This window comes from Cryptotermes secundus, unplaced genomic scaffold (genome assembly GCF_002891405.2).
Source record: "Cryptotermes secundus unplaced genomic scaffold, Csec_1.0 scaffold106, whole genome shotgun sequence".
Lineage (NCBI taxonomy): Eukaryota > Metazoa > Arthropoda > Insecta > Blattodea > Kalotermitidae > Cryptotermes > Cryptotermes secundus.
Genome location: NW_019734310.1, coordinates 1,026,766 through 1,040,380, shown reverse-complemented (window position 1 = coordinate 1,040,380; position 13,615 = coordinate 1,026,766). Strand labels below are relative to the sequence as shown.

The 13,615-nt window shown below is 38.7% G+C and overlaps 1 protein-coding gene across 1 annotated transcript in view; it reads right to left on the bottom strand.

Moving 5' to 3' along the window:
• Positions 1-13,615, bottom strand: part of LOC111868424 (collagen alpha-2(IV) chain) — an 83,815-nt gene that overhangs the window by 52,237 nt on the left and 17,963 nt on the right. The window contains exons 3-7 of the mRNA XM_023859035.2: positions 11,329-11,535; positions 8,915-9,049; positions 6,656-6,763; positions 3,652-3,873; positions 676-864 (exon numbers count right to left, since the gene is read on the bottom strand). Coding sequence (XP_023714803.1) covers positions 676-864; positions 3,652-3,873; positions 6,656-6,763; positions 8,915-9,049; positions 11,329-11,535 — 861 coding nt within the window. The remainder of the gene's footprint in view (positions 1-675; positions 865-3,651; positions 3,874-6,655; positions 6,764-8,914; positions 9,050-11,328; positions 11,536-13,615) is intronic.

Here is a 13,615-nt window from a genome sequence, read left to right as displayed (position 1 = left end):
TGTGTCAGAATGTCATGTGTAAGACAAACATTTGAAAGTGTTACTGCACAACAAATATTTGAAAAATCGTTCTGTAATGTACGTAAAGAGAAAGTTTTGGCATAAATTTAAATATGTCACTTCCGCACAGAGCAACAATTCATAGAACTGTAAATCAATTAGGACAGAACAGATGGATTACTGGCCAATACAACTGAATCAAAATGACAAATAATCACTGAAGAAAAATTGGATGAAATCAGTGGTAGGCTTGAAAATTATCCTTGGAAATCCTTCAGATGTCTTTACTTGACAGCTATTTACCTATACAGAGTTGTTCTCGTGATGCTCTCTCACCTGTAAACAATTTAATATAACCCTCTCTTGCCTGAGATAAAACAACAGCCTACTCCTGCTCTGGATGAACGTGAACTGCCAGCCTCATGATCGTTCTAATGTAAGACTGCCCTCTGTGCTAATTTTATGAGACTCCAGGTGAGCTGTAGGTGGTTCAGATGTGCTTACAAAGAGGGAACCCTCCAATCTTTATCCTGGAGTTAAAACTATGGTCAGCCACATTGCAGTCTGAGCTATTATGCTCCCAGACTGGGGAAGGCATGTGAAAAAAAATATAAATCACTGGGTTGAGAAAAAGTCATCAATTAACAAGATAAATGCAATTTATTACATACTTACTCTTTCACCTTTATCTCCCTTATCTCCTATAGGTCCAATAGTGAGGCCCTTTGGCCCTGTATATGGGAGACTTGCAGGACTTCCTACTGGTCCTCTGTCACCTTTCTCTCCTTTATGGCCCTTTTGTCCTTCATAACCAACACCCATATTGCCTTTTTCTCCTTTACTGCCAGGAGGTCCCGTCGGCCCCTGCAATGTCAGAAAGTACATGTTAAAAATAACATAAAGCATGTGCTGAAAAGTAACAGGGCTAAACTCTATGTCTCCAAAGTCAAACAAAATATTACTTCTCTCTACATTGTAACCTGTTACTACATATTTCATGCATGTTCAGGTCAGAAGGCATCCATTATATCTGTGCCAATTTTTTGTATGAGTTATTGACACAAGTGCATAACGGAACATGTTATGGAGCAGTAATATTTGTATATCTGTCAATCTGCATCTTTGATCTCCAAAGTTACTCAACATAATTTGGTAAAGGTATCATGCAAATTTAATTTGTTTGAGATACCCATGGTAATGACTATGAAAAGTACAATCTTGTGGGCTGTAATGCAATGTAATGCAGACAGAGGGTTCTCTTCAAACTATGCAGTGTTACAACTCACAAGACTGTACTCTTAAATTTATAGTAGTTCACACTTAATGCAAAGTTTAAATTGAAGTCACATAAAAATTTGTTTGATGACAATATAGAAGCATTATTGACATCTATCATTTTCATTTAAAACATTCTCAATATTACGTGGTGCAATCCAAAAGTTCCCGAAATATATTAATAAAAACTATTACATCTTACCTAGATCTTATTCTGCACCATCACCTTCAAAGTAGTCCCCTTGGGAGTGCATACACCGATCCCAGTGTTTCTGCCACTTTTCAAGTGCATCCTGGAAGTCTATCTTTGTTAGGGTGTTTAGTACCGTCTGCGTTTCCACTTGAATGTCCTCAACTGTATCAAATCTTCGCCCCTTCAACTTGATTTTCATCTTGGGGAAGAGAAAGAAGACACATGGAGCTAGGTCTGGTGAGTACGGTGGGTGGTGAACAACTGCCATCTTGTTTTAGCCAAAAATTCCTGCACAATGTAAGCCGTATGCAGTCGTGCATTGTCATGGTGGAGTACCCAGTCATTCGTGTGCCACTTCTCTGGATGTTTTCTCCTCATGTCCTCCCTCAAACGCCTTAGAACATCGCGATAGAACTCTTTATTCACTGTCTGACCAGGAGGGATGAACTCCTTATGAACAATCCTGTCAATATCAAAAAAAACAGATCAACATGGACTTAATGTTGCTCTTGACTTGTCGAGCTTTTTTTGGCTGAGGTGTAGAAGGACTCTTCCATTGCGACGATTGCTGCTTGCTTTCAGGGTCATAGCCATAAACCCAACTTTCGTCACCAGTGACAACCTTCGAAAGAAAGTTTGGATCCTCTTGAAGCTGTTGCTGAAGTTCCCTGCAGACTTCCAAGCAATGCTGCTTTTGTTCATTTTGCAGCAGTCGTGGCACAAACTTCGCCGCAATCGTCCTCATGTTCAGTTCCTCTGACAAAATTCGTTGACATGTTCCATAACTTAGTCCCAAGGTGTTACAGAGGTCTTGGATGGTCAGTCTACGATCTTGCAGAATCAGATCCCTAACTTCCGCGACATTTTCTGGTGTTTTGCACATTGACGGCCGTCCCAAACGATCGTCATCATCAGTCAATGTTCGGCCATTTTTAAAACGCTTATACCAGTTGTAAGTTTGTGTCTGGCCTAAACTGTTTTCACCAAAAGCTTGCTTCAACATTTTGTGCGTTTCTGCAGCGGTTTTCCCAAGTTTGAAACAAAACTTTATACAGACACGCTGCTCTCTCAGGTCAGCCATCACAAAACCGCAAACTCGCGGACACACAACAATGGAAATATGATCACCAACAATAAACCCAAACACTCAACTCGACATCACTTGCCACACTGATTCAAGAAGGATGTGTGAGGAGACACCCAGCGGTATTTCGATGTACTCATAGCCATTCGTGCGCAAAATTCAAATTTTGGTAACTTTTGGATTGCCCCACGTATATATATTAAATAGAATAACCTTATGCCATATGCAATGTAATGTCTGTATTGTTGACTAGCTTTGACAGTAACATAAATTACGGCTCCGCATAATCTAATAGTTGCAGTGTTGATCATTTCTGTTAATGACAGATTTTATCTAAAATAAATTAATATCAAGACCAATGGAGATGCAAAACTAAATATAAACTATAAACATTTAACACAAATTTTGAATGAAAAGTGATGAAATAAATACAATATTTAAAAAAATACTGTATTTTCATAAGCGTTGAATTACTATAGTCTGCAAATGAAATTCAGTGTGATTACAGATGTGTTGGTACAGAAACTTGTGGGTTAAATTGTAGACCTACTAAGCTACAGCATGAACATCTTGGGTTAAATTTTCAAAATACACAGAAAACAACTACTGTTAGTTGTCATAACAAACACATAGCTCTGACATAAAGAAAGACAAGGGCCCTAGTTTACATATCTCATAGGGCAATACTTAAAGATTTCCAGCCTGAGCTGAAACTGGACATCAGCAGTTATGGGCTATGCAGCACTGCAGTTGGTTTTCTTGTCTATTGGAACATAATATCAACCATAGAAATCATTAGTGTCAAATGAAATAAGAGAGTAATTTTGAACAGGTAATGGAAAGGATTTTGGAGAAGTAGTCACCATTTTTTAAGACACTGTACTGATATATGGACTACAGAATTGAAAGAAAATACAAAAAGCTTGAATCAGAGTAGTCAATCTATGGCTGGAATTCAAACAAGAGAGTCCTGAATGCAAGCCTGCACATACATATGCATCATTGTAAAACTGGCTGTGCAAGAAAGAATAGTATCATAAAATATTTTTCACTGAGATAAATAACTATTCTTCCTTTACAATAAAACATGTAAACATACCACAGGACCTATTTCCCCTTTTGGTCCAGGATAGCCAGATTCTCCTGAACTTCCTGGTGGTCCAGGAGGTCCTCTCACTCCATCCGTTCCTGGTTCTCCTTTCTGTCCTTTTGGAAATAGACCAGCATAGGCAGGTTCTCCTTTTTCACCTTTAACACCAAGAGGTCCTGGAAAACCTCTGGGGCCCTGCTCTCCTGGTAAGCCAGGAATACCAGGAGGTCCCTAAAAGCAAATTGATGAACATAAATTATAATTCAACAGGAAATACATCAGAGATGGAATTACACAAAATAGTGTAACGTGTTTCGAGTTCGAATCTCGTTGGTCACATGTGTAAGTCCAAATCCCACTTCTGACACCAGTTGTAACATGTTTCGTTACTGAAGACGCCGTTCGGATTGTTAACTGGTTTATTCAACAACCTACAAGTAACGGCTACAATTAATTATAACAATGTTACGGGTTTCCACACTTTACAAACCCTACAACCAAATCTCTTCGCACTATCTTCAAGAGTCTTCACATATTAATAATGTGGGAGCTATACAAGTCTCCCTGAATTACACACTCCAAATATAACTGTACTACAGCACACACAAAGTCTCGAAAGCACACAATAAGTCTTCCACTCGCTGACTTCTTAGTTATCGCACACTGTCACATAAAATCTTGTAACCACGCATTCGGGTCTTCTTCTCGCGACTGCTGCTATATTTCAACTCTACTTGCAGGCTGCTGCCTTGAGAACTGTTGATAACACACCGGCTCTCGCTTGCTGCTCAGCTGGCTTTTATTCCGTTCGCTGTTACCTGTTGCCCGCGTCAACAGCGTTGTTGCGTGCAACGTCACAGTAGGAACCGGTGCCATGTCGTCGTGTTGCGTCACAGCGCGTTGCGCGTTACATCACCATGGGGAGAGTGGCGGGGCGGTGACTCGCCTATTACCATAATAACGAGAGCACTATGTTACTGCCATGTACCGCTGGGGAGGTGGGTGTCCTCCGTTGCGCAACATGTCACAATAGTATAATTCCACCCAAGTGCCACATTGTGCACAGAAGTAGCAGTGCATACACACACACAAATCATGAAGGCCAAAGTGTGAACTGCCAAGCTTTCACAATGTGAGCTTTGTCTTGAGGGAATCCTTAGCTTAACTAGACTGTTGGTTGTAAAGTTACATAGATAATCATGGACAAAAACTTATATGAGGGTTGGAACTTTAATAGTGGCAACACCGCTGTAGAGATGCCATGCAATGGAACCAAATAATGTCGTTTATACCACACTTTAGTTACATACCTACCTTACCTCAGAACAATGGAATCTCCCTTCCCACATCACGCGCATGCACAGTGATGAGAAGAACAGAGCCTTGTGTTAGCTGGCGGTCTAATGTAGTGTTGTCACGATGTTTTCGAAACAGAAACAATGTAGTTGGATAAAGATTGAATGTGCCAGAGGCCGTACATCACGACAGTGTCATAAAGGTCTTTAAGAAGCTTGCGGGGAATCTGCATTGCCTTACGGAACAGTGGCAAGGTGGGTAAAACCTTCAACGAGGGATGCCAAAATGTGGCAGACATGCATCGGCCAGGTCATCCTAGTGTCAGTGAAGAAGAAGTGTATGCTCTTTCCATGTTACTGTAGAGTGATAGATGCCATATGATTCGTGAGCTGGCCCAAGAGACAGGATTACAGCATACGACTGTGCTTCACATTCTGAAGGAATGCCTGGGCATGAGAAAAATTGCATCATGATGGGTTCTGCATGATCTAATGGAAATGCAGAAATGGCAAGCTGTGGCTGATTTGTTCGATCGATGGGGCTGGCAGTGCTGTACCATCCACCATACTCCCCGGACTTAAGCCCTTGTGACTTCAACTTGATTCCTAAGATGAAGGAACCACTTTGTGGCATTCACTTCAGAACTGTTCCAGAGATATCTCAGGCAGTAGACCGCTCCATTAGAACTATCAACACAACAGGCGCTGCTAAAGGTATCCTACAACTTCCACATTGCTGGCAAAGAGTTATACACAATGCTGGTGACCATATTGAAGGACAGTAAAACTTCGAAACATGCATCCATTCTGTATCAGTCGTAAATAAACAGTTGCCACTATTAAAGTTCCAACCCTCATAGTAAGGCTGGGATACTATAATGGCTGAAGAGTTGTACTAACTTTCAAATTACTGGCAATAATATGTATGTTTAAAATAACTATATTTCTTAATAAGGATAAAGGAATTTGTGACACCTTCTATGAAGCAGAAAAAAGATTGACAATTTTTTAGCAAAACATTAATTCACTTGATGGTACTCCACTTACCAGGGTCAGACTTGCCACAGGAATATACGCTGATCTTCTGCGCTGGTGTGGCACAGAATGTTCATGTTTTCTCACCATGTTTGTGTTATACTTGGGTTCTTTCAATGTTGTCATTCTACAGTTATCCCTTGTCATTAATACGAGTATAGAGCACACAGAATTTTGGATACTTTCATGTTTCTTAGATGAACACATAACTTATACACAATGATGATAAACTCAGTTCCACTTCTTTGCTGCTAAAGAAAAATACTCCTAAAATTTTGCAGGTGAAAACCATAAAAATCTTATTTTATGGTATAATTTAGTTGTCACACTCACCAATTCTTATGTTCTATTATTTCTTATTTTAAATTCGTTTAGTGGGGGGTGGAGTCCAACTGGGTCCACTCGGTACAGCGGCCACTGATTGGACTATTGTAGCCTGCCCCCGGTGATTATGATGATGGAGAATTTGGTGGAATGAACACTGGCATGGGAAACCGAAGTACTCGGAGAAAACCCACACCTGCGCCACTTTGTCCACCACAAATCCCATTTGACCAGACCCGGGATTGAACCCAGACCGCTGCGGTGGAAAGCCAGTGACTAACCGCTTGAGCTATGGCGCAGCCATGTTCTACTATTTACTTGTACATATGTATCATCCGCAGTGTATGCTTTGTACTTACATCAGTTCCATTGCAGCCATCCAAGCCAGGAAGGCCTGAAGGGCCTGGAGGGCCTTGTACACCAGGTATGCCATTTATGCCAGGGAAACCAGGCATTCCCATTTTACCCTGAAACAGCCATAATTAATATATGAAATAAAACTACCCTATATTGTATAAAATGAAATCCCTTAATAGGTCTATACCAGGAAAAAAAAGATGGTTTAGAAATCAACCGTAATCTACTATTACAAAATGACTGACATAGCTATGAAAGATACTGGATGACATTCTGCCTCATTTCACCCCACTTTAATACAGGTTACATTATATATCAATGTTTCCCAAAGTCCTTTCCATGCAAACCTTTTTGGACATGAAAACTATTAAAGAATCCCCCCCCACAATGTGAATATAAAGAGGACATAAGACAGAAAAACCAGTTGACAATACAATGAATGTGTCTCTTTCTCTCTTTTCTCACCTTCCTTCCATCATCTCCTCCTGTCTCCCTTCTCCCTTTCTTCATAAAACTAATTGCTAGTTAGTTAGTTAGTTAGTTAGTTAGTTAGTTAGTTATTAGAGAGGGTGGGTTTCCCCATGCACTTAGACCTGTAGTGGTCCATTGTGCTTCTCTCTATGATATTCTACCAGTCTCTATATCCTACCGGTATTGGTGCTTACCATCAGTCCCACCCAGCCAGCGAGACCGGCTCTACTGGCTGAGAGGTATCTATAATGCCTCCCCCATCTACCAGAGGTATTAGTGACTGCTGTTGGGCGGGAAATGTCCGCAATTTTGCTCGGTGACCTCCTTTGGAGGTATGAGGTTCTTTTACGTGCGGTAAAGCTACGACACAGGACCCACGGCTTAAAGTCCCTCCCGGAGGACTTGTTCCCTGAATTTTTCCGCCCTTAAAAATTCGACGACCTCCGCCAGGTATTTGAACCCGCGTACTACGAGTCATGAGGTGGGAACGTTACCTCTAGACTACGGAGGCTGCTAAAAAACTAATTGCTAACTTATCAACTTTAGCCCAACCACATGACCTCATCATCTTTTGTGGTATTTACATATAATGAAAGAGTACTCAAGGACAAACCAATTTCTTATATATACTAATTCTGAAACTTAATTTCCTATAGACTTCAGACAGTAATATGATTTATTGAAACCTCTGTTTAGGGTTCTAGGAATACAGCCTTGGAATCACTGGCCTAAATCATCTCTACAAAATTATTCCCAACAAGAGTTATAATTTTTGTGCATGACTTACTTCTACCCATATACATATACAAAATTCAGAGAGTTATAATTGGGTATTTGTAAACTGATCATCCATTTTTTCTGCCATAACTAAAAATGTTTAAAGAGAATAGTTCCACAACTCTATGGACACCCATTCTCTTTTCACATGACAGCTTAAAATTCCCATGAGTATGAGGGGTGAGCCATAAGACTGGCCCTAGCACTGCGACCTTCAATGGTCTATTGTGCTTTAAAATTCCCATAAGATAACCACATGTTCTTTACATATCAATATAGATTTTCAAGACCTCTTCAACACAGCAGACAATTCTGTCATGTTACTTTTAACTACAAACTTCACAGAACTTTTAAAAAGTCTAATATGGTAAAGAAAATTTTGGAATTAAAAGATTTCTAGACTTTTTACTCTTAAAATGCATATAATAAAATAAAAATTTATTTCTAACAGGTTATGTTATAAAGTTACAAGATGACATAAACAGCATAACATTTATAACTGCAAGGAAGTTCATACTGAAAATTTATTTTGTATTTTAGAGCTTAGTTTTGCAAGAGTGAAACATAAAGTAAAGTAAAAGTAAAGGTATCCCTGTAATGAGACGTGGAGACCCATAGGGTTGTGAGACGTTGAGATTCCCACATTTTCTAGATCATCAGCTCATAGATGGCAGTAAGGCTGTCAGCCCTACATGCCGGCAGCCCTTTACCCCCAAGAACATTCCAAGAATATTCCTGGTACTCTTTTCTGTTAGAGGCTGAGTCAACCCTAGGGCCATAGTGCAGCTGGAAGGATTAGGTAAATTGAAAAAAATACAATGACCTCATCGGGATTCAATCCTGCAACCTTCTGGCTTGTAGCACGTGAAACATACAAACAAATATTGCTATATTTCTTAAGCTCTCTTCAAACTTCATCCTACACACTTTACTCTGCGTCTTTACAAGTAAATGGAACACATGGCTGTTTCTGGGTGGAAAGCTCTAAGGTTCATGACACTGCCATTTCTTACCCGGTCTCCTTTGGGTCCTCTTGGCCCCTGTGGGCCTGGATCTCCTTTGTCTCCCTTTGGTCCTGGAAGACCTTCCATTCCAGGAAATCCTTGCTGTCCTTTTGGTCCTATCTGACCTGGAGGTCCAGGTGGTCCCTATAAATATAAACAAAGATTAGGAAATTCGTGTTTGGAAAGTTTATTTAATCAGTGCTGACTCATACAAAAAACCTTTGTCCTTTCTTCCTCCACATGTTACTCTGTTAGGCATTGCTTGACATACAGCTACTGAACATGCTGAACCCAGTGGTAATACATTTGATTTGTTTTTTCATAGTACCTGGTTTGATTCTTGGATAGGACATTGGCTATCTGGAGTTCTCACAATTTTCCTGATATCTTTCACGATATTCCTTACTTGGGCCTTACCTCCACAGCCCTTTCTCATTCAAGAAACATAATTATCCTTTCATCTCATCTGATGCCTTGTAGTTTGTATGTTATTATGAACTCCTGCAGCCCTTTCTGATATATGTTCTTTCGATTGCTTGCACCGGTTCTGTGGTAACTGAAGAATGCAAGATGTAAATGTTGATATTTTCTTTACTATTTTGAATTGAATTGATAAGTGGTGATTTTCTTTACTTCTTCCTTTTATCTGGGGAGGGCATCTTATCAGAGCTGGTTTCATCAAGAAGTTCTTTTATATTTCTTCTGTAAGAGTGCATAAAATCTGTTTATGGTGAAACATAACTCTTTCAGTCATTGCTCTTGGGAAATATTATTGCTTTCACTGCAGTATATGAACAGAACTGGACTACCTTTCATAGCTACTCAGTTTCTACCTTCAATGATGGCAGATCTTCCATCTGTAAGATATATTTACTCTCTGCTACTGAAAACTTTTATTCATGCAAATGCAAAACCTGTTGTTATGTCAGTGAAAACAGCTTTCTGCAGTGTATGCATGCAGTGATGATTATCACGTTTATTCTTAGCACTGCAGAGTTTTCTAGTGTTTGCTGATGCTATATATGCTGATGGACTGAACCTGAGAAGCAGGCATGAAATAACAGATGCCCTGTCCACAAGACTGCTGAATGGCAGCTACAAAGGAAATTCTTTGTGGGGTTATGTAATAGACTTTTCATATATAGTTGCTAAGCAGAAGTTATGAATGAAATGGTCTATAAAATTTAGTGCTTTGTTCTGTTCACAACATGAAGTCACTTTGCAAATATTTATTTATTCATAAAATTTATATTAAGATACTCATAATGCAGAGAATCAGAATTTATCTATCTTCATACCAAGAGTCCCACTGGTATTTTTCCATGTCCACTTCATTCTGTATTTCTTAGGTTTGTATAATTACAGAAATGGTTATTAATCTTTTACCATACCACATCACCCTTGTAACATGTATACTGTATATTACTAATCTAAGAAGGTCTTAATTAAATTAAGCAATTATAAATTAACCTTAAAATTACTCTCTTTTTTTTTATTCTGACCACTGTCCATTATTTTAAAAACTAGAGAACGCAATCCTCAGGTGAGGGGGGGGGGACTCATGAACAGGAGACTGGATCCAAATGACAGCATGTAGCACACAACAATGCTTGCAATTCAGAATTTTGACTTGCCATGTTAGGTTACAGCATTCTTCTGTTGGCAAGATGATTATATTGTTTTGTTGGTAAGATGAAAGTATATTAGGTTCACAACAGCCAAAGGTATTCTATTTGAGGCAAGCTCGTCAATTTTTTATATGAAGCTTGGTATGGAAACTTCACTTTGTTGTGTTTCAAGGTGTTTTTTCTTTCCAAGCCCACATTTCTTATTGAAATGCCGATATCAGTTTTGCTGTTATTTTATGAAATCTTAATCAAGAACTTTTCAACAAATTTCTACCAATATATCTTAAAAGTGGTTTAATTTACATTACTAAAGCTACTATTTTCATTTTTCAAACCTATTGTATTGCTGCAGTACTTCAGTGTTTCCACAAGTTCAACTGTAAAACTGTCATGTCATAATATAAGCTGATTTTAAAAAGATTAACCCCTTGCTCCTCATAATGTAGTTAAACTAAAAGGGTACATGTGTGAGACTTTGTGTCTCACCCTACAGAAAGAACTTAGATTGAAGGAAACTGAGAACAGTATACTAAAGAGAATATCCGTAGTATTTAGAGTACATGTTGCTAAGTGAGGTTAGTTCTTCCTTGGATCTGCTCAGATCACATTAGATTAACCTTTACTGTTCATGGTGTATTAATGTGATGACACATACATGGGTCCAACAAGGCTAGTATCACATTGCTTTTAACACAAATACTATTACTCCCAAGTTAATAATCTGGCTGCCAGCGATGTCAGAGTGAGATATTTAATTCTGCTGTTCCCAGACAATGAAGCTTAATACTGACTTACCCTTGATCCTTTTTCTGCAAAACATTTTGGTATGCAACAGGCAGAACCAATACAACCTGCTGGTGGTGTCCTACTGCCTATGACAGGATATGTGTTGTAACTGCTGCCCGGTGCATCATAGCTGCTACTGCTACCTGAATGGTAGCCACTGCTGGAATCTACTCTGCCATATAAACCTGTCAAGTTGGATGATGCAGACTGGAATTGCTGTAACAAATAACAAACACTTATCATACAGCATACACGTGAACACTCAATCCCTCAATATGGTGTTATTCTGACAATGCAACTATGGAAGTTTGTGAGCAGCAGCTCCACACATTGACTGCATGGTAACAACTTTTAAAGAAATACATGTTAACTTGGTAAAAACTTGTAAACAGGATGCATGACAGACTACCAAAATTACCATATTTCTATAATTCCACATGACAAGGAAATTTGGAAAGAACTGCAAGTATATGGCAAGATTAGTTTTTAAAGTAGTGAATGTCAGAATGGGCTCTAACACCCAGTTCTTGAGGCTGAAGGAGGACAGGCAGCCAAAGGAGATGGGGGAGGAGTTTGACATAAATAATTTTTATGTTGCATATAATGCAAAGCTGGCTTTCAAACAGATATCTACAGTGAATGTTATGGCCAGAGTCTCTCATCATCATACATAATTAATTAAGCCCTCATTAATTCATTCTGCACATGTAACATATACTGTGACTGGATAGCAACAAAACATGAACTTTCCATTACTCTTTTATTCAAATTACAACTTCTTCAAAATTTGTTAATGATGTAACTTAGCATTTCATCATTTCATTTTATAGTCACAACGTGTGTGACCTACTAATTCATTCACGGAACATATTTCAGATGATATATGTATAGTTCATTGCAGTAAGGTAAGGGTGGTCCACCAAGTCCAAATTCCAGTTATTGTACATCTTGTTTAAAATCTGATTTGTTATATTAAAAATTTTTACAAAATTTATTGTTTTTCATGTTTCATACAAAAAACATTAATATGAAATAAGTAAAAGACCTGATAGGTGAACAAAGTAACATTCTATTCAGAATATCAAATCATTTACATTCCTATACGTGCAACATACTTGCATATTGTAAAATTATATAATTAATGCATCAAAAAGATATTGCTTAAGCGGTATATTGGTGCGCAAGGAACAGGACCACATCTTTACAACCTGTCCCACTTCACTGTCAACCTCAGCTTCATACAGAGCACCAGATTTTCGCATTAAGGATCTGGAAACCAAGGCATGACAGTAAACGCTTACAGAATGTGTGGCATGAAAAAATATCATAACTATCAATAGCTCATTAATGTATGACAGAAATTCCACTAAAATATAAGGTTAGGTTAGTTTTTATTTGGGTTGCTGTTTAGGTATGTTGGCACCTGAAATGACCACTGCATCTCAATTGATCCCAGACTCACTAACCAATAAACCAAACAACCAGTACCGTAAATTGTGATATTTGAGGTTCCCATGGCAGTGAATACGAAGATTACTGTGTTATAAAACATGATGCAATGTACTCGTAGTATAACAGACTACAGTGCATCATATCCCAGAAGACAACAACCTTCAATAGCATAAATTATGGTATATTATAAGATAGTTACAATGCACACAAAAGAGTCTTAGTGTTTAATGTAAATGTAAAATAGTTCTAAAATAAATCTGAAAAGGAAATACAAAGATTCTTTACATGTGTCTACACCGGGGGAGTCAGTAAATATGTCACAAATGGATATAAAACGTCAAACATGGGACATTCAAATCCGGAAAAGCATTTATTTCTTGACATATCCTCCACCAACACTGATATACTTATCCCCTTGCTTTACCAGTGCGTCAAAACCTGCAGCATATAAGTCTTTTGACTGTTGCGTCAGCCACTTCCGCACCTCCGTTTCCACCTCTTCGTCATCAGCTAAATGTTTGCCATGTTTCTCAATCCAACTGTGAACCACTTTATGCAGCAAATACTTCCCACCATAAACAGGAAACATTTCTTTATAAATATCATTTGCACTGAGTCCTTTTGCTCACAAAAGAACGCACAACAGAACGCTGCTTTCAGCAGTACAATCGCACGGTAGCCATTTTGACTACTGAAACCAGCTTCTGAACACAGGAATGCGTGTATGATACCTAGACTGTCATAAAGTTGAACTGTGCTGCTACCCAGAGATACACATAGAAAACCTATTACTTCCATTACAGCTGCTTTTCTTCCACTTGTGACATATTTACTGACTCTCTCA